General features: G+C 40.9%; 1 protein-coding gene across 2 annotated transcripts in view; it reads left to right on the top strand.

The window, feature by feature from the left end:
• Positions 1-678: 678 nt before the first annotated feature.
• Positions 679-12,974, top strand: part of LOC126400112 (adenosine kinase-like) — a 143,456-nt gene continuing 131,160 nt past the window's right edge. The window contains exons 1-4 of one of the 2 annotated variants that reach the window (XM_050060587.1): positions 679-716; positions 1,615-1,770; positions 5,456-5,530; positions 5,630-5,683. In XM_050060587.1, the coding sequence (XP_049916544.1) occupies positions 694-716; positions 1,615-1,770; positions 5,456-5,530; positions 5,630-5,683 (308 nt within the window). In that variant the 5' untranslated portion in view covers positions 679-693. Of the gene's footprint in view, positions 717-1,614; positions 1,771-4,258; positions 4,373-5,455; positions 5,531-5,629; positions 5,684-12,974 lie in introns of those variants that run through there. The other variant, XM_050060588.1, reaches the window with a different exon arrangement.

Here is a 12,974-nt window from a genome sequence, read left to right as displayed (position 1 = left end):
GACTACCGTGGCTGACATAGACTCACTGTATCATCTGTGTATCATACAGTGAGTCTATACGTCTGATACAGATTCTTTTGTACTGAAGCTGCTGGTTGACAATATTTTACAGTGTTCGATATCTTTAAATATGACCATAGAAAGTATTCATTGTTGATTAAGAGAGCTGTATTCAGAGTGGTAAAGCCTCTTAAGCCTAGTTCACATTACACGATTTTCACTGCGATTTTGACGTCGCAGAGGATCTTGAGAGCCACCTTTGGTCAGAGGTGAGTCGACAGATAGTCAGACAGTCCTCATGTGTGAACAAGCCTACGAGCAAGTCGCCCCCTTGTCTGCAACTGGGACTGGATATCTGGCATGCTAGAAAACTGGAGAAGTGTGACACGACTGACAAAGAGCATCAGCCAATGAGAGGCAGGATACGTCCCACGTCAGCACGCAGGAGGACGGAAGAAATGTGAGGAGGACAAGCAACAACAACAATGGCGACGTCCACAGGATCACGGGGAGCGCGTTGTGTTTGGACCCAGGCCCTGGAGGCAGATCTGATTCAACACTGGGAAGAACATCCATGCAAAAAACGTAGTTTGGTGATGTCACCGCGTTATCTGGGGGTCTGTCGGCGAGGGCTCGGTGGAGAAATCTTGTATTGTGCTCACACAGGTTGTAACGCAGTTGGCGAGACCCCCGATGACAGAAACACACATCGCCAGGTATGACCACTCAAATGATTACGATAGTCTCTGCGATGCAAAATCAGGGTGAAAAACGTGTAATGTGAACTAGTTTTAGGGCAGTATTTTACATGAAGTATTTGCTCACTGCTTGAATTGCTCCTGAAACGTCTCAGCCTTCACATGTGCATCAACATTAGGTGTGCAAAGCCATCTAGAGGGCCGGATTGGACCCTTTGGCAGGCCAGTTATGGCCCCCGGGCCTTATGTTTGACAGCCCTGGACTAACAGGTGTGAAATGTAATCTGGAGCCAGGCCATTAAGAGGCTTGTAAGTAATTAATAAGATTTTTCAGTCAATCCTAAAACAAACTGGTATATAAATACAACCATTGGGTTTTTGAATATTTGTGTCCATTGGAGTCATCTCAGACCAAAAAAGTTTCAGTCCAAGATGTAAAACCTTATCTGTCCCATTTTTCCTGATGTCCCACATTACCTGGTTTCACCCAGGGCATGCAGTGGACAAGAGGCACATTGTGACATTGAACATCTGGGGTTTGTTTGGTAATTCACCTTTACAGGTGGTACAGATGTGTATTATTACTCCTTTATTATATATTTTAGGATATAAATATCTTGTTTGGGGACTACATGCAACAGTGTCCTCTGTGTTGAGATAACAGTATCACTATCACTAAAGAGGACCATATTTTGTCTCCTGTGTGACTCAAAGTTAAACAGGTGAAACAGGTGAAAGGAGAAAGCACCGCGATAACGTGAGATAACTATATCGCTTTCGCCTCTTTATGTGAGTCTAATGCACATTAGCTCTGCCAGCACAAACTAACGAGCCATTACCGACCCTTCCCTGAACATAATTAATTTTCCCTCTGGGTCGCATGCTGTTGAATGACCAATTTATTCATTATCATCAGTGGGGAAGAAGGAAGCTGCAGCCTGTACTCTTCCCCAGCGGTGAGCGGACGCTTCCCAGGCTCCGCAGCGTCAACACAGCCGTTGCTGATTAGAAGAAAAAAAAATCTCCGACGAAGAACCACAAACATGTCGACGGGGAGGAAAACAGCGTTAAGGTAATGAAACCGACAAGTGTTTGCGCTGTGTGACGGATGATGCTGTGTGCTGTTAGCTGCTGCAGCTAGCTGTTAATTCATGCTAACGTCTGGTGGTGTTGTGGCAAGCTGTCGGCAGGAGGTGCGGGGTGATAAGGCGCTAAGCAGTTTGGACCTTTGAACGTTACATCAACTGGAGTGTTCAGGTGAAACAGCCGTTAGCATGTACACACGGTTTGTTCGGTCGTTACGATGCTAACCGCTGCTAGCAGGAGAGGGAGCGTTCATTACATGATGGGGAGGCAAGAACTGTGCCTCTATCCAACATGTAATATATGTAGTTAAGGAAACATATACAATTAAACGTGTAAAATTATTTTATTGGTGAAAAACAGCGGAGAATATATTGGTTTTATTAGCTAGCTTGACTGGCGCGAGACAAACTTTAACGTTTGCTTAGAAGTTAAACATCAGTGATGCTGTCATCATTAAGATGACACTTGCACTAAGTTTATTTGTATTCACCACATAGAACAAAATGAAGCTATTAAATTATTAAAATTGCACAGACGCACATTTGTCACAATGAAATATATATAAAAAAAAAAGCAGGAACAAGCGACTAAAACAAATAATGCAGCCTAATATACAGAGTAAAGTAAAGACTGTAAATGCATCCTGGGTCTTCAATTAAAACACTGGCCCTGCATTTTTTTCTGCCAGTTTCTTGTGTCCCATCATCAGTATTATCATCTCATCATCCTATGAAGCACATAGCTATTAGCCTAACATAAACAGTGCTGGCAGGCAGCTTGTGTCTTGTTGACATTGTGCATAATGGTAAGTTAATGGTGCTGCGTTCACTTGACTCGAGGAAAGCTCCTCCAATGAAACTGTCCATAGCCACGTTTCTGGGTGAACGTTCAAAGGCAGTAAGGACAGATGAGGAGCTATTTTTTACAGGCTTGAATAGATCTTGGCAAAGGTGATACACTCAACTGTAATTGTTTTGTACTTAAAACACAATGCAATAAATCCAAACTGACAACAACAGGTAAAATAAACAAACAAATAAATAAAAAATCCACATGTTCATGCACACACAGATAACAGGCTCCCTAACAAAGAGACAGCAAACAACCTAATGCTTCAGAAATAATATGGCAGCAGCTAGTCAGGGAAGAAGAAGGAAGGAAACAATGTCTACTTTCATGGATCACATTTTGACAAGTCACAGGATAAGCACATGCATAAATCATAAAATTATTGCTGCTTCAGTTTCCAGTTCCTCATCCTGTGCAAGCTGACTCACTGTTGCACTGGCATGGTTAAGTGGGACACGTGGATAGGAAAAAGCCATAGATTATGTTTTTTGCATAGTTTTGGGGAGGCTGTTGAGACAGTCATGTCGCCAAAGCAATTGTCCTGCGTAAAGCACTCATGTCCAGAATATCTCAGGTCTCCGACAGTGGTATGGAGGAAGGAGTTGCGCAGTCTAAGCAGGGGAAAGGCCATTCATTGCAAGACGAAGATGACAGAGATTTCAACTTCATTCATAGGAGGCCAGTTGAGGGAGCAAAATAGTCCAAGACCATGGGTGTAGATTGTAGGGGAGGACACACAGGGAACAAGTTCCCGTCAATATGTAGCGCATGTGCAGAGGACTTTCATTTTGACAAAATTAAAGACATTTACACCATGAATTGATGCAGAAAAGCACTAATTGGTGCTCAGAATGCATATTGATTAATTAATTAAGTGTTTGATGCTCAGAATTTTCTGGCAGAGGATCCCCAGTCCACCAGTTTCATGTATTTCGCCCCCACTGTTGACATGAAACCTTGCTTAATACTTTAATAATCATCGATAAAATCACTCCAAGTCAAAATACAATCAGAAACTCCTTAAAATTATATCAACGAGGAGCTGACACAGTCAAGTTTCCCATATGACCTAATTTGACCTTTTTGAAAATGTGGTAGTTGCTTATTATTTTAATACACCATTGATCCTAAAGGAACAAGTAAATATGTTGCGTTATACCCTGAAAATAAGTGATGAAAACTATTCATTTAATTCATTAAAAAGTGTTGACCCGCCAACAAAACTGAAATATGTAGGGAATAGAACTTATTATTTCCATATAGGCTGAATTGAATGCACATTTTAGCTGTGTAAGAGCAACAAATTTAAGTTTTCTGATGCTGCTGGTTTATATAATGTTTGTATACAGCTACAAAACGTCTACATATTTGCTATATGTTTATGAAAACTATCATAAAATTATAAGCAAATAAATATGTAATGTGCATGGTTAAAAAATTACAGATTAGTCCTTTTAAATTTCCTTTTAATTGCTTGTATTGTTTACTTCATGGTCCACTTTCTTTCCCAGTGGCCCCAAACGCAGCACAGAAAGCTTAGCAATAATTGGAACATGTGTAGCCAACCATATGCCTAGTAGCCGTAAGTCCCGCCCTTTGTGCTCTGCCAACCAGTCAGTGTTGACCAAAGTACAGCTGCAGTTCCTGTAGTCAAAAAGCACGTTGCTTTGACAGAGAGGAGGAAGCTTTTAATTATCACATTAGGCTGCTGTGATTTCTGACATAATGCCAACTCCAAGGTAAGATCCAAACGACAATGTCCTCCAGTGTTTCCTCAGGGTCCAATTCTGCTGTCATGGTTGTCCTCTTTAAATTGTGCTCACAGCACTGAAAGCCTTTCAGTGGGTTGATTAAAAACACTACAAGAAAGTGTATCATGTCAAACTTTTAGGCTGATGTGTTAAGATGTGAACTCTTCAGTGAGTATTAGGAATCAAAGCCAAACTGCTTTCAGTTACTTATCTCTGTGATCTAAACCAGACATTCAGCACTTCTGTGTCTTGTGTTTCATGAAAGTTGGGTAACCTGTTATGAAGACTGCAGACTTTGACCACTATAATATCTTGTCGCTGAAAATTTCTAGCTGAAAGTGTCATTAGGTATACATGCAACATTTAAAACAAGCACAATAATGTTTTCCCGCTTTGACACATAGTCTAAGCATGCTGAATGAATGAATGACGCACAAGCTACACACGTCCGCACATGAAAACATTGGCACACCAGTTGTTCAGAGAGAATAATAATCCTTGCTTTTCATTTGACTAATCTCCACCTGAATGGGGGAAAAAGAAACTCTGTGACTGGCAGTTTTACATTTCTCAGTACAAGCTGAGGAGTGATCCCTCCCAGAGTCGTAAAAACTCACTCATTAGTCTGTTATGAGCTCATTAGTTTGCAACTGTACAGGTTTGTGAAGCTTTATCCTCTCCACGTGTTGACTGTAGAAAGGAGGTCAGGCAGCACAGATATCAGCTTACATGGGTTCATCCCTCGGTGAAGTTTCAGAGACTTAATTCGACAGAACAGACCAGATAAATTAAAAGAATCCTTTGAAGATGCAGCACAAGACAGGAATAAGTCCAGATAAAAAGTGAAAGAAGAGGAAGAAATAGAATAAGAGGCATAAACAAGCAGAAGTAAAAATATGAACTACACAAGAGCAGATAAATGCAAAGTTTTGTGGTGAAGTGACAAGATAAAGTTACCAAACAGAAACAGATGATTTCTCTGTCACAGCCGACTGTTTGTTTCCTCTGTTCGTGCAGAGCTGGCGAGTGGGAGTCCACATAATACAATAAGTTTTTGTCCCCCCCCCACAGCGAGAACGCACTCTTTGGGATGGGGAATCCCTTGCTCGACATTTCAGCTGTCGTGGACAAAGATTTCCTTGACAAGTAAGTCTAAACAGCTGTTGTCTCATGTTTTCACCTTCATATTTCTCTGTCACGCCTGACCAGAACGCACTGACGTTATATTATTTTTCTGTCCCCAAGGTTCGGACTGAAGCTTAACGACCAGATCCTCGCTGAGGAAAAACACAAAGCCTTGTGAGTCAAACCTCCACTGGGACACCACATGCTTGGATAGTGTAAAGTGTGAAAACGACATGGAACCAAATAGGGATACACTGGTCATTCATACCTACTACTCTTGACACTGAGCTGTGCTCAAAATAGCCAAGTTATAAATCAACCCTCTGTAACTGGGAGCCTCAGCACTTGACACGCCCACACATTTTTCTCATGCTGAATTCGAGCCAAACTATACTAAGATGACTCTAAATTTACTGCTCTGGGCTAAATAGTAGATCTGCTATATATTTTTTGATGCAAAATCATTGTTTATTCTAAAGGATGGCTCTGCTGAGCGTGCGCACTCCTCTTCCAGACCCTCCCCCATTCAAGTGGATGCAGCAGTAATAGTATAGCCTTCCTCGAAAACATGGTTCCTGAACGTAGCGCTCTGCTCCTTATGAAACGCGCCTGAAGGTGAACACAGACTGTAAACAACAGAAAGACTAGAATTAAATTTACTGACTGACCTGTTTCATGTGTTTGATCGAGTGCAGATGGTGTCGTCTCAGGGAATTTGTCTCTTCATTTTCGTGCAGACATAAAATAGTTCACCATCTGTAAGTAAGATGATGGTGAGAGGTCAGCTCTATACCGGGAAGGTGGGCGTTTTTATTCAACTGAGTGCAGTAGTTCAGGAGAAAGTAGGAAGTTATTCAAAAATACCATATGTCACAATGTTGAGAAAACCTTTTCAAAAATTCCTGGATTCAGCTTTGCATCAAAAACTCACTTGTTCCTGGTCCAACTGAAAAAACATAACCTCCTTTGTGGATCAGTTAGACGGTTAAAGGGGAACTACGGCCATTTTGACAGTACAGAAATCCAAAACTAGAGCGCTAAAACTCAAATTTGTGATGTCGTAGGGTATAAAGTCTGAAGCTGCTCCACAGACAATGAATTGGGAAAGATGGTCCAGATCAGTGCTTCCCAACTGGCTCGCAAGTCGGGTCAAGTTTGTAAAAAACATACTTTATTTGGAATTTCTGGCACAGAGCTTTTATGTTGAAGTGCTGTTTCCTGCTGTAGAGTGATTGACTAGCAGACAGCTCTTTGACAGACACAGCAAACTAGCTGGATGACATGGCCAAATGCAACTATGATGATGCTGAATATATTTAACTATGTGGACTTTGAATGACTGACAAAGGAACAATCTGGACCCCGTGGCTGGACCAGTTGGGAACCGCTGTTCTAAATGTCACAGAGAGCACCCAGGGGAATGTTCTGAGTATATCGGTACATTTTCAATTTCATAACTGAGAGCACGACATTAGAACAAAGTTCATTTGTGTAAAAAAAGAAAAAAACATTCACAAAATCAGACTTCATTTAATGTCTAAGAAGCAGCGCCAGATGTGCTCTTCCTATTAATTTTACTCATGGTGGTGCTTACTAGACATAATATGTAATATTCGGACATAGCTTGTAGCCAAATTGCTTGCCTCCACTCGGCCCAGGTCACATTATCTTTAGGCCTTTATTTAACCATGGTGGACTCACTGGGCACAAACACTCTAATGCAGGAATCCATTGCTCAACACTGGAGCTCATTCACACCTCCGAGCTGCTCTGCGCAACCAGCCTTATCTGTTGGATGTAAGATAACCACGTAACTCTTATCTCCTGGTCACTGAGCAGCTTCACTTGAGCAGTTTGATACCTTGCTCAAGGGCACCTCTGTGGTGGTAATGTGGAAGGGGGGGCAAGTGCTGTTCTTTGACTTTCTGAACCCAAGTAAGGGACATGTTTGATCCAGCACTTGTTGAAGAGTGTTTTTGTATGTGCATACTTGCTCCAGTCAAAATGCATCTTGACATTAAATTTTTGAAAGGACACTCGTATTATCAGGACCATTCATTTGAGATTTGTAAGCATGAAGGGAGGAGAGGCTGCTTTAATGGGCACAGCAATACGAATCCAGGATCTAGTATACTGGAGACACAACTCTTCTTCATATTCTTGTTTTAATGTAGAATAAAATGGATTTTCCCAAACCGTTGTCGATGCTCTCTTCAACACCAGACTCCTTTGACAAAATCAGTAATTTTACCTTGCAGAACACTGGAGTTGCTTGTCCACTCCGGCCTTGACCAGTGAGTTTGTTTCTGTTATGTGTGACTTTGGTGTTTTAAAGGGTTCGTTTGGATTCACCAAAGTCGCACAATAACCCAAACAAACTAACCAAATGCGCAGTGGTAGCCCAGAAACTCCTGGGTTCTGTAAGGTAAAATTACTGATTTTGTCAAAGGAGTCTGGCGGCTTTGAAAAGAGCGATATACCGGCTTCAGTTCCCTGTTGGAAAGCGCTGTCTGAGGATAAGGTAACACTTTCAAAATATTCTAAATATAGTGTACACTTAAACCTAACTTGAGCTGCTCCCGTCCACAACAGTGCACTGCTTACTCCTCATGAAACTGGGGGCCTGCTGACCGCCATCTACTGTAGGTAAAACACTGGCTACAGACAAGAACCTCATACAATCCTACTTCAAAATATCTGAACTTTCCCTTCAACATTAAATACGAAAGCCTTGGATTGTCTGTGTGTTTAGTAGCAGAATAATACAAAGTTGTTTCAGGAAAGTTTGGTGAACATTTGGTTGCATTTGAGCATTTTCACTACTAATGCGAATGAAAAAAGAAATCTGGCCCACTGTTCTGTGATTATATGTCTTGGGCTTTGATGCAGATCTGGATCCAGCTGCAGATTAAACATCTGTAAATAGTTCTCTGTTATTTAAACGGCAAATTTAGAGGATTATGCAGCCTTGGCAGGGGTGTCTGCTCTCTGAGTGCTTTCTAGTTTGATGGTGTCTAATTTTAGGAGACTGCACGTTGAGCAGTTACAAACCTTACTAATGTTTTTATGCATACATTCAAAGCAAATCACAGTGCAGTGATTTTAAAAGGTACCTGAGTAATGCATACACAATGAGTAAATGAAGACAGATCAGTACATCAGATCGTCGGTACCTTACATTGGGCTACCTTGTCAGGTCTTGTTACTTGACAAAAGGACACATGTGACCTTGGGCGGCAGCAGCAGCAGCTAAAAAGCAGCATCATCAGCAGTGTTGTTCTCCTCCGGCACAAAGGCAGCGGTGTTATCTTTAGCCCCACAGACACCGTTCCCTCCACATTCTGCACAAGGTCAGGGCAGGATTAACATGCCGCTTTGGTGGTTTATTCTCAGCACAATGCATTTCAATGCATGTCCCCTGCAATACCACACACACCAGCATACTGTCCCTCATGTCTGTCAATTTATATCCAAAAGTACATGTGATATATTTATCACATTATCTATTAACTGATAGCATTGCAGGTCATGAGAAACTTCAGCTATATGAGCTGTGGTGTTCATATTAAGGATGCTGGGTGGCTACAAGGTGCAGAGAGGTCATTCACAAGGTCATTGGTCCATGGAAGAAGAACTCGACTGCAGTGTTGTGACAAATAACATCATTACTTAAAAAGCCACAATAGACTTACAAGTCTAGTCGACTAACACTATTGTTGTGCTCCTGAATCTACAGAGTGTAACGCGATTCATTTTTTCTCCCCATCACCCTGGTGGGAGAGAGATCATTGGATGCAGTGCACTGTGGCCATGCCTGAATTCAATTATCTAGTCACAGCAGAGCCCATATAATCCTGTTGTGGCTGAGGAATTGCCTGCTGTAGAAACCATCAACATCCCTGTTAGTACTGGCTCGGGACTTAATGTTTTTTTTTCCCTGAATAAGCCTCAACTGTGACTTTTGATGCCTTTTCATTTTGCGTCAAATGTTTTACAAGTTACAGTTTGTCGTAGCGATTAGTTGATGGACAGAAAATTACTTGACCACAATTTTGTTTTCTTTTTGGAAAGTTTATCCAGCAAAAACACCAAGAATTTTAGTTTCAGCTTCTCAAAAATGGAGATTTGCTTCTTGTCTCTGCTTCATAACATTATAAATTGGATGTATTTGGATTTGTGACTGTTGGTTGGACAAAACAAACATTTTAAAGCGAACATTTAACTTATGATTATGAAATAAATGTTAATTGAACAATGTAATGGCTATAGAATAATAACCCCATCACTGTGAGGATTGGTTCCCTGTTGCCAGGTACTGGTGGTAGTGATCACCAGAGGCCCCATGATTGGATATTACCACGATTCTGAAGACATGATCCAATGTGAATTTAAATGTTTTGCAATATAATGATTATTGCGATAACATATATTGTGATTCATTAACCCTTTCAACTGCAAATTATGTCCTTAAAGGTTAACTTTATCGTCTTTTTGCTCCCCTTCAATCATTTTTATTGCAGCAAAATGTATCTAGTGGCCTGAAAAAGCAATTGATCTTATTACTCTAATAGGCTACAAATGTTTAATTTGTATTTGCAATATTAATAATCTCTGTAATAGAAAAATCTACACTTTGCATCCATGTATCGATATAATATTACAATGTAAAATACTGTAATCGGTACGATCTCCTGTGAAAATGAAAGCTTAGTTTACGAACAAAGACAGTGCGTCGGCCATTGCGCAATCAAAACAGAAGAGGGTAGCGCTTTTGTTTCCTCCAGTAACTATCGGTAGCTATCCCCAATTATGAAATAGCACCAATGTAAGTTCTTTGCAGTTACTATCCCCAGTGGGGAGTGGTTGACTGCGGAAAAACCAAAGTAACCATGGAAACTGTGGTACCTGCTAGACTGGAAAGTTATCTGTTTTATCGGAGGAATTGTAGAAACAATCAAGAGATACTGTAAATTGTTAATGATAATATAATAATGATAATAACTTTATTAAATTAGCACCTTTAAACAGATTAAGCACAGGCAGAAACAGGAAACTCAGAAGGCATTGTAACAACAGAGAGCCAATCAGACCTACCAAACGAAAGCGAAAAAAAATTAAGAATAAGTCAAGTTAAAATTAAAACAAGAAGACAAATAATTCAAGACGCAATATGTCAATATAAATAAATACAAATAAAAAGAATAAAGGCAAAATAAAAAAGACAACATCACATAAAAGCAAGTCTATAAAGATGGATTTTAAGAAGCGATTTAAAATAACGTCACTGATTCTACAAATCTGATCTCCTCAGGCAGGTCATTCCAAAGCTGAAGGGCCCTGATGGCAAGAGCACCTTTAGAATTAAGCCTTGACCGTAACCTGGCTCACATGGGGTCAACATTTATGCTGTGTAGCTCGGGGCCAGACCTGGACGAGCTTTAAAAGTCATTAAAAATCAGTAAAATATTGAAATCAATTCTAAAACAAACAGGGAATGAAAAATAATAAACATGAGCTGCAGCCCTGATAAACGCTATCAGTGTATTTGCACTGCTGAAAAAACACTCACTTCCTGGGTGTTGTTTTTTTTTTTTGGTTGCCTAGAGGTTAACATTCATACCATAAAACCGCAATGTCCTGGTTTAATTTCCGGCCTCGGACATTTGCTGTATTTTATTCCACTCTATCTCTCCTCATGTTTCCTGTCTGTATCTACTTTCCCCTGCCTTATTTGCAAAAATGAAAAGACAGAAATTCTAACAATTATAGTAGATTCATAGCTCATGCAGTGCAATCTCAAGCACGGCCACAATCACATACCAATGATGTCATCACTCTCGCTTCCAAATAAGGCAGTAGCTGCTGCTCAATACTTGTATTTATAAGTTGTTTACAGTGTGGTGGTTGGTCTCAGCAAACCTACATAGCTGCTTTTGTTTAGATGATATTTCCACGGTGGTTTTTGAGCTGCAGTTGAAAGGACTGTTCAGTCGATGCCGGTTTTCAGAGGATGCCTCGGGTGTTTTGGTTTTGGGGTATGAGAGGAAACCATCAAACCAAAGCACTGTTGTTTGACTTCCTTTCTGCTTGCCTAGACACGTATCAGTCCATATTTCAGTGGGTGATACTCACAGCAGACATTTTGGCTTGCTACAGCAGGAAAAGCACAGGTGTAATTGAGAACATTAAAACTGACTCAGCTCCATTTCAGTGAGCTGTTCCTGGTAGTGTGCATACTGGCGTGCCGGGACACTTGATGGAACTAAGCTGTCGTAAACAGAATTTGTTCCCCCTCACCTGTGATCTTCCTGCTGTGACAAGTCAAAATGTCTGCTGTGAAAATGGCCTATTGTTGGATGTGGTGCTGTGGGTCTTGCTCTTTTCTTTTTTGTAGTCACTGCTGCCATCATGTGGTTAGAATGTAAGTTTGATATCTGCAAACACAGGTGTGTGTTCAATAGACTTTAAAGCTTGGAAATATGCGGGGTGTTTATTGTCTTTACATAAGATTTTCAGACAAATAAAATGACGGTGTATGTAGAGTAAAGTTGTATTATTCACCAATGCGCTCTCTTTAAGCTCGCACTATTGTGCAATTGATTGTAGGCCTTTGAAATATTTATGTTTTCAGCAGGTGGTTGATATCATATCTGAACTTTTCCCATTTCTCTCTCAGTAGTGAATGTCTTTGCTCAGTATTAAATTGCTGTGAAAGGGGGTTTGTTCCTCTCATGTCCAGCAGGGGGCAACAGGAGCCTGCTGTTTGTACCCCAAGGAGTCTCCATAGGAAACAACATGTCAACATAATGAAAACACGCCTCTTTCTGCAGGAGATTATAATGTGGGCAAATAGACATTTTATTTGCAGGATAACTAGGCATTACAGGTTATTTAGAACACACAGCATTGCATAATATACCATTCACCCAAACCCTCTTGGGCTTGTTAACCATATCATATTAGAGCTAATGATTATTAGTGTGTCAAATGAGTGAGTCATTGTTACAGTGAGTGTATTGTCACCTCCGAGAGAGAGAGGGGAATAAAAAAAAAAAAAGATCAGCTGGCTCCTGAATATTAGTCACGTTCAAACATTTGTTTTATGACTCCCTCTGTCCGATGATAATTAATTGTTTACTTTCTCATCTCTGGATGATGGCGTGACTCTTTTCAGAGGTTGTTTGCTCACAGCAATTAAGTTCATCAGTGCTCATCCTCCCTCCTCCTCTCCACCTCCTCCCCCCATCTCCCTCTTTTTCTCTCTTTCTCTGTGCTAAATGCAGATTAGCAGCGTCACAATCGCATCCAGAATGAGAGTAAACTCCTCATTATGCCGTGTGACCCTCTGCTGCATGAATAATTCAGGGCTGCAGCGTTAGTGGCTGGCTGTTATTAGCATTCCGGATGGCGGGGGGGGGGGAGATGGGAGAGAGGGAGAGAGAGAGTGAGAGAGAGAGAGAGAGAG

This window comes from Epinephelus moara, chromosome 13 (assembly GCF_006386435.1).
Source record: "Epinephelus moara isolate mb chromosome 13, YSFRI_EMoa_1.0, whole genome shotgun sequence".
In the NCBI taxonomy this organism is placed as follows: Eukaryota; Metazoa; Chordata; class Actinopteri; order Perciformes; family Serranidae; genus Epinephelus; species Epinephelus moara.
This window is presented reverse-complemented; position numbering and strand designations above follow the sequence as displayed.